General features: G+C 49.8%; 1 protein-coding gene across 1 annotated transcript in view; it reads left to right on the forward strand.

Moving 5' to 3' along the window:
* LOC120042698 (SH3 and multiple ankyrin repeat domains protein 1-like) overlaps positions 1–21,614 on the forward strand; it is a 54,294-nt gene extending 32,680 nt beyond the window's left edge. Inside the window, exons 17-25 of the mRNA XM_038987496.1 lie at positions 9,004–9,086; positions 9,274–9,398; positions 9,551–9,686; positions 9,782–9,862; positions 16,292–16,348; positions 16,958–17,076; positions 17,462–17,570; positions 18,347–21,371; positions 21,521–21,614. Coding sequence (XP_038843424.1) covers positions 9,004–9,086; positions 9,274–9,398; positions 9,551–9,686; positions 9,782–9,862; positions 16,292–16,348; positions 16,958–17,076; positions 17,462–17,570; positions 18,347–21,371; positions 21,521–21,614 — 3,829 coding nt within the window. The remainder of the gene's footprint in view (positions 1–9,003; positions 9,087–9,273; positions 9,399–9,550; positions 9,687–9,781; positions 9,863–16,291; positions 16,349–16,957; positions 17,077–17,461; positions 17,571–18,346; positions 21,372–21,520) is intronic.
* The last annotated feature ends 4,238 nt before the right edge of the window (positions 21,615–25,852 follow it).

Consider the following 25,852-nt stretch of genomic DNA (forward strand, 5'->3'; position numbering starts at 1 on the left):
CGGTGGCGAAAGAGAGAGCGGAAGTTTGAATGCGAGCGAGGAGCCATCCAATACACACACAAACATTCACCACATATGCACACTCAAACATTCACATACACAACATACCACACTCAAACACATCACACACTAAAACATACACACTACAAACATTCACCAAACATTCACACAACACCACATACATTCACATACACAACATACATAGCACTAACATTCACATACACCACTCCACTACCCACCAAATCTCAAATCAAACTCACACACAATACACATATCTATTATACACACTCAACATCCTCCACCTCAAATTCACACACTCCACAACATTCAATTCCACACATTAACACACCTCACATCCCCTAAACATTCTCACACACATCACATTCACATACACTAACACAACATACATCACACACACATCACCCAACATCACACACTCAACATCAAATTCATACACACACTCACATTCACACAAACAACACACACACACACACACACTCACAACCAAACAAACAACCACACCACACACAACCCCACACTAACATTCACATACACACACTCAAACATCCATCACCCCAACCACCTAAACACTCAAACATTCATCACAACAATAACACTCAAACATTCCACCAGACACACACTCAAACATTCACACTACACACACCACTCAACTTCACACACATACACACACACACCACTCCCACACAACACATTCACACTCAACACACATAACACCTCAACATCAATATGCCACACTCAACACATTCACATACACATCACACTCAAACATTACCACAAACACACACTCAAACATTAACACATCACCCCAACATCACATACCACACACTCAACATCACAAACACCCTCAAACGTACATAGCAACACACAAACTTCACACACATATGACACCGCAAACATTAACACACATACACACGCACATTCACCAACACACTCAAAACATTACTTACACAACTTAACATTCACACATCAAACAACTCCTTCACACACACCAACACTCAACATCACCAACATACACACACTCAAACTCACACTACACACACTCAAACATTCACTACACATCCCTAACAAACATTAACACAACACAACTCAATCACACACACACACACAACACACACACACACACACAACACACACCACACACACACACACACACCACACACTCAACACACACCACACCACTCAAGACATTCCACAACATCGACACACTCAAATATTCATACACACACTCAAACATGTACACCACACACACACACACACACACACACACACACACACAACACACACCCACACACCACACCACATTCACATACCACATCAACATCACACACATCACACCCACTCAAAACATTAACACAACCCACTTCAAACTTCACACACGTAACACACTCAAACATTCCACACATACACAACACATCACACACAATCACATCACATACCACACACACACAGCCCCACACCCAAACCACACAAATACACACCTCAAACTTCACATACACACACTCACAACACCCAAACTATCACATACACACTCAACACACACAAACACATTCACACACTAGCACCCAAACATTCACATAACACACACACACACTCAAACATCACATCACACACTCACAACATTCCAACATCACAACCAACACACTTAAACATTCACATACCACATCAAACATCACAATTGCCCCACACTCAAACATTCACATCCCACTCACACACACACACTACACAAATTCACACACACCACACACACACACAACATCCCACAAAAAACACCAAACAAACACCCCACCCACCCAAACATCCAACACTACCAACATCCACACACTAAACATTCAACATTACACACATCACAACACTACCACATTCACACTCAAACATACACACATCCAGACTCAAACATTCACTACACAACACACTCAACATCACACACACACACACACACACACACACCACACACACACACACACACACACTCAAACATTCACACACCCTAACATTCCTACACACATCAATTCACACCATACATCAAACATTACACATACCACTGACACCCAACACATACACAAACATTCACTCACTCACATACACACAACACACCAAAACATATGCACACTCAAACACATCAACATACACACACACACACACTCAAACATTCACACAACATACACCACACACTCAACACACACATACACACATCAACATTAAACAAACACCAAACATCAACATACAACACGAGCAACACAACACTCAAACATTCACAACACATCAACACATCAACATTCACACTCAACATCACACTCATAATCCACACACACACACACACCACACACACACAATAACACACACACACACACACACACACACACACACACACACACACAACATCTCACACCCACACACACACACACAACACACCACAACACACACACACAGCACACAACCACACCACACGAACACACGACACCCAACACCAAACATTACATCTATTACACACACACTCAAACACAGCACATACACACACTCAAAACATTCCATACAAACACTCAAACTCACTACACAACATCAAACATTCACATACACACACTCAAACATTTCACAATACCTACACACACCACACTCAAACTTCACATACACACCAAACATTCAGTACACATATGACACCTCAAACCATTCACATACACACACCCACACACTCAAAATTACACACGAACCACACTCAAACATTCACACACATCCAAACACTCAAACCACAGTCACATACAACACTCAAACATCACAACCACACTCAAACATTCACAACATACACACACTCAAACATTCACCACATACACACACTCAAGATTCACACACATAACACATCACTTCACACACAGTCCACATACATCACACACTACACACACTCCAAACATTCACACACATACACACACCAAACATTCACACACAAAATCTACATACACACACTCAACATTCACATACACACACTCAAACATTCACACACATCCACTCAAACACATCTACACCACATACCACCAACTCAAGCATGCACACACACCACAACACACACATCACACACACACAACACAACAACACACACCACACATCGACACACCACACACACACACTCAAATAACACACACATAGCACACACTCAAACATTAACAATACATCCAATACACTAAGCACACCAAACCACACACACACAGCCACAATACAGCACACATCCACACAACTGCAACACATCAACACACCACACACAGCTCAATCCATCACATCAACATCACACCATACACATCAAACAATTCCGCATCCACTAACCACCACACAGAACACCATTCCACACCCACCCACACAATACATTCACATCACACACTTCAACAAACACATACCATACACACACTCAAACATTCACACACATACACACCACATCACACACATTCATTCACACATACACACACTTCAAACATTCAACACTAATACACACCCACTCACATCACACCATCACAACTACACACACACTACACCACAAACACACAACACACACCACAACACATTCACATACAACACACTCACGATTCACCACACTAACATCACACACCATACACTTCAAACATTCACATAACCACTACAAACATTAACACACGACGAGCCACTCAAACATTTCACATTACACAGCAACACACTCAAATTCACACACGAACCACACTCAAACATTCACACCACTACAAGACACTCAAACATTCACACACATTACACACACAACAGCTGCAAACATTCACATACACACACTCACATTCACATACCACCACTAAAACATTCACACACATACCACTCAAACATTCCCAACTACACACACTCACGCATTACACACACACACTACAAACATCACCACACACACACACACACACACATTGCATTACAATAAGTCCACATACACACACTCAAACATTCACACACATTATGCACACTCAAACATTCACACAATACACACACTCAAACATTCACACACAACTACACACTAAACATATCACACACATACAAACACACTAAAACATTCACACAATACACACACAGCGAACTCAAACACACATACCACACTCAACTTCACAACATAACACTCACACCAACACTCAAACATTCACGACACATCACTAAACATTCACTACACATACACACACTCACAGCATGTACACACACAACTCACACACACACACACACACACACACCACACACATTGATTTCTCACTGGTCGCAGGGCTGGAGGATAGAGGGATGGTGAGAGGGAGGGAGGGAGGGAGGGATAGAGGGAGGGAGGCAGGGAGAGGAGCATGCATGTGGACATGGATGGTAGACTGGAGTGATTAGGAAGACTAATCGATAGACAGATGGGATGTGTTGCAATGCATGAGCCTGTACGTGCGTCCGTGTGTGCGTCCGTGTGTGCGTCCGTGTGTGTGTGTGTGTGTGTGTGTGTGTGTGTGTGTGTGTGTGTGTGTGTGTGTGTGTGTGTGTGTGTGTGTGTGTGTGTGTGTGTGTGTGTGTGTGTGTGTGTGTGTGTGTGTGGTGAGGAAGGAGAGACGCATGCACAGCCCGGTACATTAGCAGTAACGTTACAGCCTAGCTGTGTCTCCATGTACATTAATCACTCTCCTCTCCCTCTCCTTTCCGTGTCTGTACGTCTGCCTTCAGTAGCAACACAGTACCGACACAACTGTCTGATAATTGCTGCTTCTCTCATCTGCAGAATGCGTGTGTGTGTCGTGTTTGTGGGTCTCTGTGTGTGACGGTCTGTGAGCTGTTGTTGATTGAGAACAAGGTATAGGAGGAAGATCTATAACATGTATTCCCGCTAGTGGCTCTGCTTCAACTGTGTCTGCATATGGTGTGTGTACGTGTGTGTGTTATCAATGTGTGTCCCTGTGTATGTGTACAAACATTAGTGTGCATGTCACAGCACTGAAATGGTATAAGAGAATGAGAAGTGGTTTGAGGGGTGCATGCCGTGCCATGGGTAGCAGTCCCCCTTGTTATGCTTCTAGATGATGTTACCAATACTTATAGCAGAGCTGGGACGATAAACCCAAAATGATCCACACCGACCATACCGATCACTTATCGCAGGCATTTTGCTGTTACCGTTCATTACGATAAGTATCCCATACTAGAGAAATGTGAAGTTCTACACGTGCTTTTACACCTGCATTGCTGTTTGGGGTTCTAGGCTGGGTTTCTGTACAGCACTTTGTGACATCAGCTGATGTAAGAAGGGCTTTATAAATACATTTGATTGATTGATTGAAGTTTGAAATTAAATAAGTTTGCTAATATGGGTGATTGTTAATGGGACAACCATCAAACTAGTAGTAGTAGTTTAAAGGATAATAGTTATAAACTGTGGTGCACATTAATGTTATAAACTGTGGTGCACATTCATGTTATAAACTGTGGTGCACATTAATGTTATAAACTGTGGTGCACATTCATGTTATAAACTGTGGTGCACATTAATGTTATAAACTGTGGTGCACATTCATGTTATAAACTGTGGTGCACATTAATGTTATAAACGATGGTGCACATTAATGTTATAAACTGTGGTGCACATTCATGTTATAAACTGTGGTGCACATTAATTAATGTCATAAACTGTGGTTCACATTAATGTTATAAACTGTGGTGCACATTAATGTTATAAACTGTGGTGCACATTAATTAATGTCATAAACTGTGGTGCACATTAATGTTATAAACTGTGGTGCACATTCATGTTATAAACTGTGGTGCACATTAATTAATGTTATAAACTGTGGTGCACATTAATTGATGTTATATACTGTGGTGCACATTAATGTTATAAACTGTGGTGCACATTCATGTTATAAACTGTGGTGCACATTAATGTTATAAACTGTGGTGCACATTAATTAATGTTATAAACTGTGGTGCACATTAATTAATGTTATATACTGTGGTTCACATTAATTAATGTTATAAACTGTGGTGCACATTAATTAATGTTATATACTGTGGTTCACATTAATTAATGTTAGAAACTGTGGTGCACATTAATGTTAGAAACTGTGGTGCACATTAATGTTAGAAACTGTGGTGCACATTAATGTTATAAACTGTGGTGCACATTAATGTTATAAACTGTGGTGCACATTAATTCATGTTATAAACTGTGGTGCACGTTCATGTTATAAACTGTGGTGCACATTAATGTTATAAACTGTGGTTCACATTAATGTTATAAACTGTGGTGCACATTAATGTTATAAACTGTGGTGCACATTCATGTTATAAACTGTGGTGCACATTCATGTTATAAACTGTGGTGCACATTCATGTTATAAACTGTGGTGCACATTCATGTTATAAACTGTGGTGCACATTCATGTTATAAACTGTGGTGCACATTAATGTTATAAACTGTGGTGCACATTCATGTTATAAACTGTGGTGCACATTAATGTTATAAACTGTGGTTCACATTAATGTTATAAACTGTGGTGCACATTCATGTTATAAACTGTGGTGCACATTAATTAATGTTATAAACTGTGGTGCACATTAATTAATGTCATAAACTGTGGTGCACATTAATTAATGTTATAAACTGTGGTTCACATTAATGTTATAAACTGTGGTGCACATTAATTAATGTTATAAACTGTGGTGCACATTAATGTTATAAACTGTGGTGCACATTCATGTTATAAACTGTGGTGCACATTAATGTTATAAACTGTGGTGCACATTCATGTTATAAACTGTGGTGCACATTCATGTTATAAACTGTGGTGCACATTAATGTTATAAACTGTGGTGCACATTAATTAATGTTATAAACTGTGGTGCACATTAATTAATGTTATATACTGTGGTGCACATTAATGTTATAAACTGTGGTGCACATTCATGTTATAAACTGGTGCACATTAATGTTATAAACTGTGGTTCACATTAATGTTATAAACTGTGGTGCACATTCATGTTATAAACTGTGGTGCACTTTAATTAATGTTATAAACTGTGGTGCACATTAATTAATGTTATAAACTGTGGTGCACATTAATTAATGTTATAAACTGTGGTGCACATTAATTAATGTTATAAACTGTGGTGTACATTAATGTTATAAACGTATCATTCTATTTATCGTTATCGCATCAATTCAGGTAATTTATCACGATAGGGATTTTTGTCCATATCACCCAGCTCTAACTTATAGATTGTGTTGCATCGATCAGTTACGTTGGAGATACAGTAGGTATGTATGTTGGAGATGCGTATATTGGAGGAACATGGTTAGATGATTGTGTGGTGTTATTACGGTATGCACAACCTTGAGTTGGTGACAGACTTGATGACAGGGGAGCTTGTGTCAGTATAGATACCACTGGGCTGCAGTCCAGAGGAATGTTCGTGTGAGGAACATAACCAACCTAACAAACCAATCCCCTAGGTGTGCCGGGTTCCAAATTACACCTTATTCCCCATATAGATCCCATTCATCTCTGGTCAACAGTGGTGCACTAGGCTCAATTATGAGGAAGTTGTCATTACAGATGGATGCAGTCCGTGATTGTGTGGTGCTCATTGGTTCATGCTGGCAAATGACTGTATTTAAGTGAGTTGCTATGCGAGTTGCTATGCCAGTGGAGGGGACGGCATGGGTAAAGAAGAAGAAGGGAAGAAAAACAGTCAAGCAACATACAGTATGTAAACATTATTAAAGGTAAACAGTATGTTGACAGTAGCTGGTTGAATCATTGGATGACTGGTTAGCTAACTCAGTGACATTATATGTGGTTGAATGTTTGGATGACTGGTTAACTAACTCAGTGACATTATATGTGGTTGAATCATTGGATGACTGGTTAACTAACTCAGTGACATTATATGTGGTTGAATGTTTGGATGACTGGTTAACTAACTCAGTGACATTATATGTGGTTGAATGTTTGGATGACTGGTTAACTAACTCAGTGACATTATATGTGGTTGAATGTTTGGATGACTGGTTAACTAACTCAGTGACATTATATGTGGTTGAATGTTTGGATGACTGGTTAACTAACTCAACTAGGTCTTCCAAAAGGGGATCAAGTGGCTGACATGCAGGTGCTTGTGGGTATTCTCACTTCTTCTGTGGTCTTTCCATGATAGCTCTATGTACTATAGTTAGATAGCAACTGGAAACTGCCAATTATCGTCATCTCCCATACTCATTATCCCCTGTTTATTCATGAGGCTATTTTAGCGAGGCGGACAAACATAACCTGACCTCTTTATTGGCTCTACATGGGGGGGGTTCTTCTTCTTCTTCTTTGGATGACTACGTCTGTGTCATCAGAGCACCTAGCTGTGCATACATTTCTCTCTTCCAGTGTAGTCAGACCTCTCTATGTTACACCAGCTAGATCCTACGTCCAGTAGCTTGTTGCTCAGGCAACCGCCATCATCATATATAGCCTAGCATCTTAGAGAGTGAGGTTCTGGAACAACATCTCTGGTCTTTCTGTCAACCAACCCAGCGCAATCTTACTCTACCTTGCCCAGTCGCCGACACAAGGCTGCCAAGCGAGCCCCTGGTCTGGTGCATTATGTCATCAGCTGACCCCTGACCCCAGAGAGAACACAGGAAATACAAAACCCACTGCCCAGCTCTGGGGAGCCGAGTCAGGGCAGAGTCAGTTAAATGTATTTATTCATGTGCTTAAAAAATGTGCCCTCATTTCAGAAGGTCCCTGACCCCTCCCACCTCCCTCTCTCTCCCAGGATTAAGGCTCCCTCCTGGTGCAGTGTGCATGTATGCAGGGGGATACCTATCTCCTACCTCTCTCTCTCTCGTACCTCTCTCTCTCCTACCTCTCTCTCTCTTTCTCTTCTTCCTGCTGTCCCCTTTTTCCACTCCTTTTTTTAATGTATCTCATGTTATCGCTAAGTGTCTCTCCCCATCTCTCTCTCTGTCCTCTCTCTTAGTGACTACATCATCAAGGAGAAGACAGTGCTTCTGCAGAAAAAAGACAGTGAGGGTTTTGGCTTTGTGCTGAGAGGAGCCAAGGGTAAGTAAACACGTGCAATCAGCTGTTGATAGATAGACAGTCAGACATACAGACAGGCCTTTAACAGGCACACACACACAGATGAACACACTTGGACAGTCTCACTGTGCTGCATCGGCTTCATCAGTCTAGTTATATACAATGGTTATGACATAATGTTGGTGACCCCTCTGTTCTCTGTCTTCAGCTCAGACCCCCATCGAGGAGTTCACTCCCACCCCAGCCTTCCCAGCACTGCAGTACCTGGAGTCTGTCGACGAAGGAGGCGTGGCCTGGAGAGCCGGTCTGAGAATGGGAGACTTCCTCATTGAGGTGTGTGCTGCTAGGGCATGATGGGAGCTGTAGTTGGATCCTTCACAATGACTGTTATTATGAAAAATCACCCTCTCTAAAAATCACCCTCTCTGGACTTCTTCTTCTTCCCCTCTACTTCTCCCCCCCCCCCCCCCCCCCCCCCCTCTCAGGTGAATGGTCAGAATGTGGTGAAGGTGGGACACAGGCAGGTGGTCAACATGATCAGGCAAGGTGGAAACGCCCTCATGGTCAAGGTTGTCATGGTAACACGCAACCCTGACATGGAGGATGGCCAGAGAAAGAAAAGTAAGAGACAACACAGGGTCTGGAACTACGACAACGATGATGGCGACGAGGATGAGTATGAGGACGAGGATGATGATGCTTTCCTTTCTCCACAGTCCCCCAGCAGAGTAAAAGACTAAGTACTCCGGCCATCGCTCTCCGCTCCAAATCCATGACCTCAGAACTGGAGGAGATGGGTAAGACATGGGGGAGACGGGTTGGGTTCTGGGTAGAGACAGGAAAGACAGAAGGACAGAGGAGGAAAGGGAGACCAGGAAGGCACAGAGAGGGAAAGAGCATCTAGAAGGAATACAGAGGAATGTATAACAGAGGGAGATGAATGTCTGGAGATAGAGAGAAATGATGAGAAGAGAAGGTGAAAGACAGGAGGGATGGGTGGAGCTTAAGATGCATGAAGTGAAAAAAGCGAGAGAGGAAAGAACCCACTGTGCACAGACGTGGACGTCTATTCCACGTTGATTCAACGTAATTTTATTGAGATGACGTGGAAAAAACGTTGATTCAACCAGTGTGTGCCCAGTGGGAAAGGAAAGGCAAAAAGGGGATACAGTCACAGAGAGGTATGCTGTGATGGACAGAGGGAAGAAAAGGAGGGGAAGCAAGAGAGGCAGAGAAGTGACACTGTCATGTACTGTCTGAGTGTCCAGGGAAAGGTGTCAGAACCAGCATTGTTAGGGTACCAACATGGATGAGAGTCTCAATGCATTTCACTGTTCTTTCAGAGGTTCCACACTGTCACTTCCAGCACCCCCACTACAGGTAACCCCCCAAACAATGACCCCACCCACCCCCTGATCCTTCTCACTGAGCCCCCCTTTACCCCCTGACCCCCTGCACCCCCCAGCCCTATAACCCTAGCATCCCCAGACCAGTCCCACGTCTCCACAAACACACCTACACTGGCTGAGTGTGTTGTTGCCAGGGTAACACTGCAGGGGGTGGGTGTCACTCGGAGGGAGACTACTGTAGATGCTGCTGCGGTCTCTACTGAGCATGCTCACTTTGCCCATGATGATGATTTATGGGAGCAGATAATATGAGAGGCAAGCGGGAGCCTCTGAGTATTCCCTATCTGATCCTAGGTCAGATTCCAGCTCATTCCAACACTCCCACATGTCACTCTCCCTTACAAGCCAGTCTGCTGGGACATTACTCCTGTCCTCAATACACACTGCTTATTATCTCATGTAGTGCAGAGCCAGGATAAGATCCAGATGGTTGGGTAACTACTAGCTTACTGTACCCCTGACTATCCCCTCATCACCCCTCTCTGTGGTCCAAACCCCTGACTATCCCCTCATCACCCCTCTCTGTGGTCCAACCCCCCTGACTCTCCCCTCATCACCCCTCGCTGTGGTCCAAAACCCTGACTATCCCCTCATCACCCCTCGCTGTGGTCCAACCCCCTGACTATCCCCTCATCACCCCTCGCTGTGGTCCAACCCCCTGACTATCCCCTCATCACCCCTCTCTGTGGTCCAACCCCCTGACTATCCCCTCATCACCCCTCTCTGTGGTCCAAACCCCTGACTATCCCCTCATCACCCCTCTCTGTGGTCCAAACCCCTGACTATCCCCTCATCACCCCTCTCTGTGGTCCAAACCCCTGACTATCCGCTCATCACCCCTCTCTGTGGTCCAAACCCCTGACTATCCGCTCATCACCCCTCTCTGTGGTCCAAACCCCTGACTATCCCCTCATCACCCTTCTATATGGTCCAAACCCCCTGACTCTCCCCTCATCACCCCTCGCTGTGGTCCAACCCCCTGACTATCCCCTCATCACCCCTCTCTGTGGTCCAAACCCCTGACTATCCCCTCATCACCCCTCGCTGTGGTCCAAACCCCTGACTATCCCCTCATCACCCCTCGCTGTGGTCCAACCCCCTGACTATCCCCTCATCACCCCTCTCTGTGGTCCAAACCCCTGACTATCCCCTCATCACCCCTCTCTGTGGTCCAAACCCCTGACTATCCCCTCATCACCCCTCTCTGTGGTCCAACCCCCCTGACTATCCCCTCATCACCCCTCTCTGTGGTCCAACCCCCCTGACTATCCCCTCATCACCCCTCTCTGTGGTCCAACCCCCCTGACTATCCCCCCATCACCCCTCTCTGTGGTCCAACCCCCCTGACTATCCCCCCATCACCCCTCTCTGTGGTCCAAACCCCTGACTATCCCCTCATCACCCCTCGCTGTGGTCCAAACCCCTGACTATCCCCTCATCACCCCTCGCTGTGGTCCAAACCCCTGACTATCCCCTCATCACCCCTCTCTGTGGTCCAAACCCCTGACTATCCGCTCATCACCCCTCTCTGTGGTCCAAACCCCTGACTATCCGCTCATCACCCCTCTCTGTGGTCCAAACCCCTGACTATCCCCTCATCACCCTTCTATATGGTCCAAACCCCCTGACTCTCCCCTCATCACCCCTCGCTGTGGTCCAAACCCCTGACTATCCCCTCATCACCCCTCGCTGTGGTCCAACCCCCTGACTATCCCCTCATCACCCCTCTCTGTGGTCCAAACCCCTGACTATCCCCTCATCACCCCTCGCTGTGGTCCAAACCCCTGACTATCCCCTCATCACCCCTCTCTGTGGTCCAAACCCCTGACTATCCGCTCATCACCCCTCTCTGTGGTCCAAACCCCTGACTATCCGCTCATCACCCCTCTCTGTGGTCCAAACCCCTGACTATCCCCTCATCACCCTTCTATACGGTCCAAACCCCCTGACTCTCCCCTCATCACCCCTCGCTGTGGTCCAAACCCCTGACTATCCCCTCATCACCCCTCGCTGTGGTCCAACCCCCTGACTATCCCCTCATCACCCCTCTCTGTGGTCCAAACCCCTGACTATCCCCTCATCACCCCTCGCTGTGGTCCAAACCCCTGACTATCCCCTCATCACCCCTCGCTGTGGTCCAAACCCCTGACTATCCCCTCATCACCCCTCTCTGTGGTCCAAACCCCTGACTATCCCCTCATCACCCCTCTCTGTGGTCCAACCCCCCTGACTATCCCCTCATCACCCCTCTCTGTGGTCCAACCCCCCTGACTATCCCCTCATCACCCCTCTCTGTGGTCCAACCCCCCTGACTATCCCCCCATCACCCCTCTCTGTGGTCCAACCCCCCTGACTATCCCCCCATCACCCCTCTCTGTGGTCCAACCCCCCTGACTATCCCCTCATCACCAATCGCTGTGGTCCAAACCCCTGACTATCCCCTCATCACCCCTCTCTGTGGTCCAAACCCCTGACTATCCCCTCATCACCCCTCTCTGTGGTCCAAACCCCTGACTATCCCCTCATCACCCCTCTCTGTGGTCCAAACCCCTGACTATCCGCTCATCACCCCTCTCTGTGGTCCAAACCCCTGACTATCCGCTCATCACCCCTCTCTGTGGTCCAAACCCCTGATTATCCCCTCATCACCCTTCTATATGGTCCAAACCCCCTGACTCTCCCCTCATCACCCCTCGCTGTGGTCCAACCCCCTGACTATCCCCTCATCACCCCTCTCTGTGGTCCAAACCCCTGACTATCCCCTCATCACCCCTCGCTGTGGTCCAAACCCCTGACTATCCCCTCATCACCCCTCGCTGTGGTCCAACCCCCTGACTATCCCCTCATCACCCCTCTCTGTGGTCCAAACCCCTGACTATCCCCTCATCACCCCTCTCTGTGGTCCAAACCCCTGACTATCCCCTCATCACCCCTCTCTGTGGTCCAACCCCCCTGACTATCCCCTCATCACCCCTCTCTGTGGTCCAACCCCCCTGACTATCCCCTCATCACCCCTCTCTGTGGTCCAACCCCCCTGACTATCCCCCCATCACCCCTCTCTGTGGTCCAACCCCCCTGACTATCCCCCCATCACCCCTCTCTGTGGTCCAAACCCCTGACTATCCCCTCATCACCCCTCGCTGTGGTCCAAACCCCTGACTATCCCCTCATCACCCCTCGCTGTGGTCCAAACCCCTGACTATCCCCTCATCACCCCTCTCTGTGGTCCAAACCCCTGACTATCCGCTCATCACCCCTCTCTGTGGTCCAAACCCCTGACTATCCGCTCATCACCCCTCTCTGTGGTCCAAACCCCTGACTATCCCCTCATCACCCTTCTATATGGTCCAAACCCCCTGACTCTCCCCTCATCACCCCTCGCTGTGGTCCAAACCCCTGACTATCCCCTCATCACCCCTCGCTGTGGTCCAACCCCCTGACTATCCCCTCATCACCCCTCTCTGTGGTCCAAACCCCTGACTATCCCCTCATCACCCCTCGCTGTGGTCCAAACCCCTGACTATCCCCTCATCACCCCTCTCTGTGGTCCAAACCCCTGACTATCCGCTCATCACCCCTCTCTGTGGTCCAAACCCCTGACTATCCGCTCATCACCCCTCTCTGTGGTCCAAACCCCTGACTATCCCCTCATCACCCTTCTATACGGTCCAAACCCCCTGACTCTCCCCTCATCACCCCTCGCTGTGGTCCAAACCCCTGACTATCCCCTCATCACCCCTCGCTGTGGTCCAACCCCCTGACTATCCCCTCATCACCCCTCTCTGTGGTCCAAACCCCTGACTATCCCCTCATCACCCCTCGCTGTGGTCCAAACCCCTGACTATCCCCTCATCACCCCTCGCTGTGGTCCAAACCCCTGACTATCCCCTCATCACCCCTCTCTGTGGTCCAAACCCCTGACTATCCCCTCATCACCCCTCTCTGTGGTCCAACCCCCCTGACTATCCCCTCATCACCCCTCTCTGTGGTCCAACCCCCCTGACTATCCCCTCATCACCCCTCTCTGTGGTCCAACCCCCCTGACTATCCCCCCATCACCCCTCTCTGTGGTCCAACCCCCCTGACTATCCCCCCATCACCCCTCTCTGTGGTCCAACCCCCCTGACTATCCCCTCATCACCAATCGCTGTGGTCCAAACCCCTGACTATCCCCTCATCACCCCTCTCTGTGGTGCAAACCCCTGACTATCCCCCCATCACCCCTCTCTGTGGTCCAACCCCCCTGACTATCCCCTCATCACCCCTCTCTGTGGTCCAACCCCCCTGACTATTCCATCACCCCTCTATATGGTCTAAACCCCCTGACTCTCCCCTCATCACCCCTCTCTGTGGTCCAAACCCCTGACTGACTGATTGACACACAGCATGAGCAGCCGCCCCCACAGACCCCCCCTGCCCTGCCCTGATCTCCCTCCACCTGTAAACCAATGATCACTACCCCTATAGTATGGAACATCCCAAACCTACACTACACTAATGTTGCGACCCCTCGTCCCACTACTACACAAACCTTAATGCTGTAATAGCAGTATATATACTGTATAACCCCACACATACATGACCCCTGTCCAGGGTGATAATGCAGCTATACTCTCCATATTTAATGTATAACCATACAGTAGATATATTTGTTTCATTTAATCTTCATAAACAAACATATGCTATAAAGATCTCTTTTCATACAAAAGTCTGTCCTGCAACTGTTCTTTATGGATCAACTTCTGCTCCTCATTCCATATGCGCGTTCCCTAAAGCAAGGTTTCAGGAGCAGAATGTGTGATGGAGCCATATCAGCCTGTACCATATGCTTATTCTAATGCCATGAATTAATATAGCTACCTCTGACAATGCCCATTAAACTGTCTCACCTCTATGTTTGGTGCAGTGTCCCAGTTCACCTGGAAGTCACGCTGCAAGATAGCACCAGCATTAACATGGAAATGATATCACACACTTACCTGAGTTCTTCAGCGTTGTTTTAACAGCACGTTTCAATTCTAAAGCAGTAGCCTAAGCATCGATTACAAGGCTAATGACAGTATGCTATCTTTCTTTTTACTGGAAAGTTGTTCAACAGTTATTACACACAGTGTTGTTTTCTAAACTGAATGATTTGGCGTGTCTGAAATGAAATGACCCTAACGTAATTCAGCTAACATTTAAGACATTTTAACAAAACACTTAACCAGACTACTTTCCTACCACTCACCACCTCTAAAAACGTGGTCCCCACAATACACAAGCTCACAGTCACAGGGGGCTGTTTGAACCCCTCTCTAAACCCGTCTGTAGAACCCTGTGGTCTACTCACGCTCCCCTACTCTGTTTAAACCTCTGTCTTTCCTCTCAACTCACTGCACTTCCCTGGTGGGGACGCGTCACAGTGGAGAGAGGTGAGAGATTTGTGTGTGTGTGTGTGTGTGTGTGTGTGTGTGTGTGTGTGTGTGTGTGTGTGTGTGTGTGTGTGTGTGTGTGTGTGTGTGTGTGTGTGTGTGTGTGTGTGTGTGTGTGTGTGTGTCACAAAGAGGACACAGACATTTCTGATTGCAGCACACATAGGAATATAAGTATTACTTACTATGATGGTGTTACAGTAACTCAAGTGATGGTGTTACAGTAACTCAAGTGCCAAAGTTAACGTCTGCCTTTGCCTTGTCCTCAGCTGCTACCCCCTGGGAAAAAAAATCAGGTACAAATCACAAACTTCTTTTATGCTTTTATCTGTTAAAACTGCAAACGTCTCTGCTAGCCAGTTAGCATTCAGTCAGCTTACTGGGTTTTTCCATATCCTTTCAGAATTTGAGTCTTCACAAGTTACAGAGAAGAAGAGGACAGTCTATCAGATGGCTTTGAGTAAGAGACTTCATATGCATGTACAGCATCAGGGGAATAGCCGGGCTTTATTTTTCACATATCAATAAATTCCCCCTCAGTGGGTGGATGTGTGGTGGAGTGTTTGTTGGCCTGATTTGACCCTCTCTCCTCTCCCTCACCCTTTCCCTCCTCCACTCTGTCGCATCCTCTTCTCTAACCTCTATACCACTTGTTTCCCTTTCTCTCTCCATCTCTCTCTTTCGCGCCCTGTCTCTCTCTCTCTCTATCGGTCCATCTCTCTCCATCTCTCCGTCTCCCTCTCTCTGTCTCTCTCTCTCTCCGTCTCTCTCTCTCCGTCTCTCACTCTCCATCTCTCTCTCCATCTCTCTGTCTCCGTCTCTCTGTCTCTCTGTTTCCGTCTCTCGCTATCCATCTCTCTCTGTCTCTCTCTCTCTCCGTCTCTCTCTCTCCGTCTCTCACTCTCCATCTCTCTCTCTCCATCTCTCTGTCTCCGTCTCTCTGTCTCCGTCTCTCTGTCTCTCTCTGTTTCCGTCTCTCGCTATCCATCTCTCTCTGTTTCCGTCTCTCGCTATCCATCTCTCTCTCCGTCTCTCTCTCTCTCTCCGTCTCTCTTTCTCACTGTCTCAGATAAGCTAGATGAGATCCTGGCAGCAGCTCAGCAGACAATCAGCACCAATGAGGGGCCAGGGACGCGGGGTCAGGGGGCAAGGAGAGACAGGAGCCAGGGCTCCTTTTACGCCAATGAGGTGTGTATGTGTCGGCGTTGCGTGTGTGCTGGTGCGCGTGTGTGTGTGCGAGCGCCCGTGTTCACTATCACCTGTCATGGGGTTGAGAGGAACAGTTTGTCCTGTAGTGTTCCTATGGTAACACCCACATCTTTAGGAGATGCTACACCATGTCATTCAATGGTTAGCTTGATGCAACACCCATACAAATAAGATTGGTTTGACTGCCTAAGCTACTATACTACTAGATATGAACTATTTTACAAGTAATTGACAGCTCTTTCATGAATAGTAAAGCTATTTTATTCACTTACTGTACCACAGTCTGCAAAGTTTATTTTGTTATATAAGTTCTATCCTTTCTGAACATTGTCCTCTGCTCCCTCTTCCCTCTCTTGTTGTGCAGCCAAATTACGACCAATCAGAAATGGGGATGACAGGGCTGGGCTATGACCGCGCCCAGTTCACATCAGGCCACGCCCCTCCACACGGTATGCTGCGACAGAAATCCATCGGTGAGGCTGTCTCTCTGTCTGTCTGGCCAGCCCTCTGGCCGGCCTGTCTGTCTGTCCTCTAGACTCTTAAAGGCCTGTCTCTCTGTCTGTCTGGCCAGCCCTCTGGCCGGCCTGTCTGTCTGTCCTCTAGACTCTTAAAGGCCTGTGCTGTAACACACTGTCTGCAGCTGTAACATACCATGTGCTTCTAGTCTACCTGTTCTGTCTCTGTCCTGCAGTTTACATACATGTTACTCTGGTTCATGTTGTAGTATGCTTCTGCTGTATAGCAGTATTATATGTGTTGTACTGTACTAAAATGTTTGTAGGCTGATACACTGTTTCTAGGAGCTGTTCATCACAGAAGCTGAGCTGGAACTGTGGTTCAATGTGACACAGCTAAAGACGATGGACTTCTTCTGTGACTCGCCAAGTAAAAGGCGGTATAACATCACACCCTGTTGGCAAATGACCGTTGCTGTACTTTTACCAGTACATACAGAATGATATTGCTGGTCATCATCTCTGCTAGAGGACAGACAGACTTACAGATGAAGGAGAGGACCGCCTGACAATTAGACAGACAGGCAGTTACAAAGACAGACAGACAGCCTCCCACATTAATCATCTGTTCTTTTGTTCGAGCAGTATTTTCTCTGTACCATTCCTCTACCCTGTCCCTCGCCCCTCTTCTCACTCTGCTCTGTCTCTATCCTCCATCCCTATACCTCAGTCCCTCTCTCTCGCATCAGTCCTTTTCATTCCTCTCTTGTATCTCTGTCTGTGGTGTACTGCAGGGGTGACTGAAGAGGAGAAGTCCCATCTCAATCCTCCAGCCATGAAGTTTGCCCGAAGTCTCTCGGTTCCCGGCCCAGATGACATCCCCCCGCCCCCCACCACCGCCCCGCCAGACCCCCCCTTCTCCTCTGCCCCACCCCTGGGCTGGAGAGGGTGCAAGTCTTCCCAGCAGCCCTCTGTGGCCGTGTCCCAGTCCACCTCCACGGCAGCCCACTACCAGCTCTACTCTCAGTCTGTGCACTTCACCCACGGGGGCCGCGAAAGGGCAGGGGGGTCCAGTACCGGCGCTGGAGGAGGAGGGGTGGACCACACGCACCAGTACTCTAATGCCCCCGCCCACTCCGCTCAGAGCAGGACTGCCTCTAGGAAAGGGGGCTACCCAGGGGAGCCTGTTGGATCAGGAGGGGGAGGAGGAGTGGGGGGGGTCAAGGCTGCAGGTCTAAGGAAGGGCTACAGTAACGCCTCCCCACCTTCCAGCAGTGCTACGGTGATGCCCCAGCAGCAGCAGACCACCCAGAGCCAGCAGCAGAGGGCAGACCGCAGTGCGGCTGGGGGGGCTGGAGAGGGGGTACCTAAAGGAGGGGGGGCGCGGAGAGGGAAGGGCCCTCTGGTGAAGCAGTCCAAGGTGGAGGACCTGCGGGCTGGCCAGGGCACGCTGGGGGGCAAGGCCCCAATGGAGAAGAGCTCCATCCCCATCCCCACCATCATAGTCAAGGCCCCCTCCATCAGCAGTGGCAGTGGCCGCAGCAGCCAGGGCAGCAGTGTGGAGGCTGAGCCCACCCTACCAGAGGAGACTGACAGAACCCAACCCCTCCACGGACCCCCTTCCACCCCAGCCCCGCAACCCCCTGCTCCTCCCTCCATCCCGGCCCCTCCACCGCCCTCCCTCCGAGGCCAGGATAGTGACTTCACCAGCCAGTTTGGGGCGGCCATCGTGGGCGCAGCCCGCCGGGACAGAGAACGCTTCCATGAGGCCCGCAGGAAGAGCGCCTCCATCTTCATGTCTGCCGAGGAGGAGGTGGGGCCAGGGGGAGAAGGAGGAGGAGTGGCAGGCAGGACTCAGGCCTCCCAGCAGCAGCAGTTCAGCCCCCAGCCCGGTGGCCCCTCCCCACGCCTCCGGCCCTCCAAGTCCATCGACGAGGGCATGTTCTCTGGGGACACCTTCATCCACCACACCCGCAGCATGCCCCCTGCCTTCGGTCTGCCAGAGTACTCCTCCCCGGCTCCAGACTACCAGCCCAAGTCTGTTCCGGCTGACTTCTACGGGGCGTCAAGCCGGCAGCAGCAGCAGGTCCCCTCTGGCACCACCTTCATCCACCCCCTGACAGGAAAGGTCCTGGACCCCTCGTCCCCCCTGGGCCTGGCCCTGGCTGCCAGGGAGCGGGCCCTGAAGGACGACGGCAGGATGAGGAGGGAGAGAGGGACCGAGCACCAGTTTGTACGACAGATGTCCAGTGTGGTGGCATTCCCCTCCCAGGCCACCTCCCCCACGCCGGCTTCCTCAGCCACCCATCCCTCCAGCTCCTCCTACCTGGTCACCTCCTCCTCCCTAGCCGCCACCACCTCCTCCACTGGCCGACCCCCCTCCCCCAGGATCCTCAGGGGTGCAGGCTGGGGCGAGGAGGGGGGAGGAGGGGAGCGGGAGAGGGAGGGTGGCGGGGCCAGAGAGGGGCTGAGGGTGCGCTTCTCTGAGGACAAAACAGTCCACACGCATCACTACCAGTCCCAGCACTACCAACCCACCTACAGGGAGGAAAGACAGAGGGAAAGGTCGAGAGAGAGGGAGAGGTCGAGAGAACGAGAGCGGGACAGAGAGGGGTACATGAGGCAGCAGACAGCCCCTACCCAGCAGCCCCCTCAGCTGTCGTCCCAGCAGCCTCGCCAGGCCTCGTTTCTGAGGATGGAGAGTGAGGCAGGCTACATCCTGTCTCTCACCCCTCCATCTCCCCCCGCTACAGCCGCCCCGTCTCACCCTCAGGGGGGAGGGGGTTCCGGGGGCAGTGGCCTCATGGTTCTGCCGCCCCCTGCCCCCTCTGTGGATGTGGATGATGAGTTTGTGTTTGCGGACCCACTGCCCCCTCCGCTGGAGTTTGCCAACAGCTTTGACCGGGGTGGAATGTCAGGTTACACACACCGCGCCATTATCAACAACCTGGCCTCCCGCCAGCAGCAGCCCCCACCACCTCCCCCACCACCCCCCCCAAAAGACATGTTTATCAGTGGGTTCCCGGCCCACACCCCCCTACCCTCTCCACAGGCGGGGGACTCCACCACCTCCAGCCTTACCTCCTATGACAGTGAGGTTGCCAACCTGACCCAGTCAGGAAACTCCCCCACTCAGACATCACCCAACCCCCTTCCTCCACCCTCACCCTCCAGCCTCCAGCCCACAGGACCCCCGCCTCCCCCCTCTGTCTCCCCCCCACCCCCACCCAGCTCCTTTCACAGACCCTCCCTTGCCATGACCCACTCTCACCACCTCTACAACAGCACGCACACCGGGCGCTCCTCCCCTTCCCATGGGCGTTCCTCCCCCCCCCCCCCTCCCAAAGGTCGCTTCTCCCCCACCCAGGGTCGCTCCTCCCCCACCCAGGGTCACCCCTCCACCATCCATAGGAGCTCATCCCCCACCCCTCCTCCCCACTCCATTGCAGGGCCCCCATCCTACCGTGGTCCCCCTCCCATCTCCTCCACTGCAGCCTCCTCTGGCCCCTTCCGGGGCTCTGCAGCCCTGACCTCCACCGCTCCCTGTACCACCACCACCACCACCACCACCGTTGCCACCACCACGAGGACCTCAGTCCAGCCCCACCAGGACAGGACACACCCAGCCCCTTCTGGTTCTACAGCGGCCGGCCGCAGGATAGGGGAGCACCACCCTCACCCCACAGCCAAGGCAGGGGAGTCCCAGGAGACGGTGGTGGACTCTGGGATAGAGGAGCTGGACAGCCGCAGCAGCAGTGACCACCACCTGGACAACATCCTGGCCATGAGCGGAGGAGCCAGAGAGAGGCTGGAAGAGAGGCTGGAGAGAGGGAGGGAGGGAGGAGGAGGAGGGGAGGGAGACAGGGCGGGAGGAGCAGACCTCCTGGAGTCGTACATGAGCTACCTGGACGGACAGACGTTTGACATGCACAACGCCACGGCCGCCGTCTCCACCTACCCCAAATCAGGCAGGTTCAGGGAGGGGGGCCGCGCGGCCGAACTACGCAGAGAGACCAGTACCGCCCCGCCCTCCTTCCAGTCACACAGACGGAGGGAGGATGAGGAAGAGGAGGAGGAGGAAGGAGAGGAGGAGGACGATGGAGGACGGGAGGGTTATGGGATGACACAGAATTTGGGGCGTCCCACGTCACCCTACTTTGACCGGCCCCGGACCCCTGAGATGAAGCCTCTGTGGGGGTCAGAGGGTCAGTTAGTAGGGGACCAGGGGACCTACCTGGAGGGCCGGAGGCTGTACCCCCCCATGTCCAGCATGAAGGCCAGCATCATCAATGAGCTCAGCAACAAACTGCAGCAGAGAGGGAGCCAGAGATCGCTAAGTAGACACAGGTACACTCTATGATATGTTAGAGGATATTTGGTGAGGTTGTGTGTGTTGATACAGGTAAAATGACTACTGTTATATTATCTTCAGTAGACCATAGATTTCAGTACAAAGGCCTGCATGTTTTACTTGTACACCAGTGGAGGCTGCTGAGGGGAGGACGGCTCATAATAATGTCTGGAATGGAGTCAAGCCATGTGTTTGATACCATTCCACTGATTCCGCTCCAGCAGTTACCACGAGCCCATTCTCCCCAATTAAGGTCCCACCAACCTCCTGTGTTGTAAACATCAATCACACAGCGATCTCTTGTCCTGGCGCTACTTGTGTATTTTGTGGGAATGGGTGAGTGAGTGAGTGAGTGAGTGAGTGAGCGAGCGAGCGAGCGTGCGTGCGTGCGTGCGTGCGTGCGTGCGTGCGTGCGTGCGTGCGTGCGTGAGTGAGTGAGTGAGTGAGTGAGTGAGTGCGTGCGTGCGTGCGTGCGTGAGTGAGTGAGAGAGTGTGTGAGAGAGTGTGTGAGTGAAAGTGTGAGTGAAAGTGTGAGTGAGCGTGCGTGCGTGAGTGAGTGAAAGTGTGTTTTACTATGTAAATTCTTCCCCATTTTTATGTCCCATGCTTTTGTCTCCGTCTGCTTTATGTCTCTCCACCAGAAACAGGTAATTGCACTCCTCCTTTCTCACACACTGTCTGTTTGACTGGACATAAAACATTTCCCCTTTCTTCAATTTACTGCCTGTGTTTCAACAGCCAGAGAAAAGAAATCAAGTTCCTGTCTACTCAGCACAACTTTAATAGCAATTAGCTGCTGTTAACATCCTGAGCCTCATATTGATAGCCAATCTAACAATGTCCGTCTTCAGGTGTAGCCTACTAGTGAATAGTGGTGGTGAGGTTGGGTAACGTGTTATGAATAGCGGTGGTGAGGTTGGGTAATGTGTTATGAATAGTGGTGGTGAGGTTGGGTAATGTGTTATGAATAGTGGTGGTGAGGTTGGGTAATGTGTTATGAATAGTGGTGGTGAGGTTGGGTAATGTGTTATGAATAGTGGTGGTGAGGTTGGGTAACGTGTTATGAATAGTGGTGGTGAGGTTGGGTAATGTGTTATGAATAGTGGTGGTGAGGTTGGGTAATGTGTTATGAATAGTGGTGGTGAGGTTGGGTAATGTGTTATGAATAGTGGTGGTGAGGTTGGGTAACGTGTTATGAATAGTGGTGGTGAGGTTGGGTAACGTGTTATGAATAGTGGTGGTGAGGTTGGGTAACATGTTATGAATAGTGGTGGTGAGGTTGGGTAACGTGTTATGAATAGTGGTGGTGAGGTTGGGTAATGTGTTATGAATAGTGGTGGTGAGGTTGGGTAACGTGTTATGAATAGTGGTGGTGAGGTTGGGTAACGTGTTATGAATAGTGGTGGTGAGGTTAATGTGTTATGAATAGCGGTGGTGAGGTTGGGTAACGTGTTATGAATAGTGGTGGTGAGGTTGGTAATGTGTTATGAATAGTGGTGGTGAGGTTGGGTAACGTGTTATGAATAGTGGTGGTGAGGTTGGTAATGTGTTATGAATAGTGGTGGTGAGGTTGGGTAATGTGTTATGAATAGTGGTGGTGAGGTTGGGTAATGTGTTATGAATAGTGGTGGTGAGGTTGGGTAACGTGTTATGAATAGTGGTGGTGAGGTTGGGTAACGTGTTATGAATAGTGGTGGTGAGGTTGGGTAACGTGTTATGAATAGTGGTGGTGAGGTTGGGTAACGTGTTATGAATAGTGGTGGTGAGGTTGGGTAACGTGTTATGAATAGTGGTGGTGAGGTTGGGTAACGTGTTATGAATAGTGGTGGTGAGGTTGGGTAACGTGTTATGAATAGTGGTGGTGAGGTTGGGTAACGTGTTATGAATAGTGGTGGTGAGATTGGGTAACGTGTTATGAATAGTGGTGGTGAGGTTGGGTAACGTGTTATGAATAGTGGTGGTGAGGTTGGGTAACGTGTTATGAATAGTGGTGGTGAGGTTGGGTAACGTGTTATGAATAGTGGTGGTGAGGTTGGGTAACGTGTTATGAATAGTGGTGGTGAGGTTGGGTAACGTGTTATGAATAGTGGTGGTGAGGTTGGGTAACGTGTTATGAATAGTGGTGGTGAGGTTGGGTAATGTGTTATGAATAGTGGTGGTGAGGTTGGGTAATGTGTTATGAATAGTGGTGGTGAGGTTGGGTAATGTGTTATGAATAGTGGTGGTGAGGTTGGGTAACGTGTTATGAATAGTGGTGGTGAGGTTGGGTAATGTGTTATGAATAGTGGTGGTGAGGTTGGGTAACGTGTTATGAATAGTGGTGGTGAGGTTGGGTAATGTGTTATGAATAGTGGTGGTGAGGTTGGGTAACGTGTTATGAATAACCCCTCTATGTACCGTAGGTACAGTATGTGTCATTGTCATTCCTTCTTTTCTGTCCCTAGGTTTTCAGAAGACTCCGCCTCGGCCCTGAGCCCCCCCCCAGTTCGTTCCCTGTCCCCCTCCCCTATCCACCACTCCCAGCCCGCCCTGTCCCCCACCCCTTCCTCCCAGTACCCCAACTGGAACCGTCCCCCGTCCCCCCAGCCCCCTGTGGCTGCCGTACAGCCCCCTTCACGCTCCCACTCCCCCCTGTCCTCCCCCACCTACTCCCCTTATCCCACCTCCCCTAAACACCGGCCTGTGTATCGTACCAAAGCCCTGGAGTTCCAGTTCATTCCAAGTAGAGAGTCCAGGAAGGCAGAGTCCCACCACCTGCAGCGTAGGAGAGCCCCCAGTCCCCTCATCTCCCCCTCAGAGAGGCCCAAACTGGGTCCACCCCGCCCCTCCTCCCTCCCCCTCCTCCCCACCACACCCCTCTACAGCAGCGTCTACGAGCTCCGTGGCTCTATGACCCCGCCCTCGCCCGCTAACCACATGGGGGACCCCTACTTCTCCCCCTCCCCTCCTCTCTTCGCCCCCTCTGGCGCCCCTCCTCCCCCAAACGCCTCCCTGTTGGTTTCTCGCTCCCTCTCCCCCACCCACTTTTTATCTGGTAGCTCATCCCCTCCCCTTCACCCTCTTCCCGCTCCCCCCTGCCTGAGCTACCCCCACCTCCCTCCCCCATCCCCCTCCAAGCCCTTTGCCTCCAAGCCACTGCCTTATTGGACCAAATACGACGTGGCTGATTGGCTGGGATACCTGAACCTGGGCGAGCACAGGGAGCATTTCCTGGACAACGAGATCGACGGCACTCACCTGCCCTCCCTCACCAAGGAGGACTATCTGGACCTGGGGGTGACGCGCGTCGGACACCGCATGAACATCGAACGTGCTCTGAAGAGAGTGTCTGACAGGTAAGGGGAAGAGCGATGGATAGGTGAGAGGGAGCAGGGTGAGAGGATAAGAGTACAGAGATAGGCCTGTCTTGTAAAATAAACAAAGATAAAACAAATCCTATGCCAGGTTGTAAACCTCTGCCTATCCCCCTCTCCTGTCTCTGTCCTCTGTCTCTGTCCTCTCTCACCTCTCTCTTCTGTCTCTCTTGTCTCTATCCTCTCTCTCCCCTCTCTCTCTCATGTCTCTCTCTCCTGTCTCCCTCTCCTGTCTCTCTCGTCTCTTGAATTGAAATCAGGCTCAAAATTCATGAATGTGTTAATCAGATAGTATGGCACTGGGGCAGCTCTTACTCTTGTTAAAGCGTCCATTACTGGCTCAAACAAACAAAACATTATGACTTTCATCTCTCTTTTCTTTCCCAAGGCTCTCCAGCTCTCCTTTTCCCATTTCTGCTCTGTCACCACGAGGAAGAAGGGATGATGGGAGTCGGAGCTGAGAAGAGAAAGAGAAAGGAGGGGGGATGGAGTCAGTGAGGGAACAGGAGAGAGAGAGGCCACAACTGCTGCTATCCATGATGGATTCATACAACAAACGCAGAGGACCTGATTTCACCCAGAGGGAGGACCAATCA

Source organism: Salvelinus namaycush, unplaced genomic scaffold, assembly GCF_016432855.1.
Source record: "Salvelinus namaycush isolate Seneca unplaced genomic scaffold, SaNama_1.0 Scaffold745, whole genome shotgun sequence".
Classification (NCBI taxonomy): domain Eukaryota; kingdom Metazoa; phylum Chordata; class Actinopteri; order Salmoniformes; family Salmonidae; genus Salvelinus; species Salvelinus namaycush.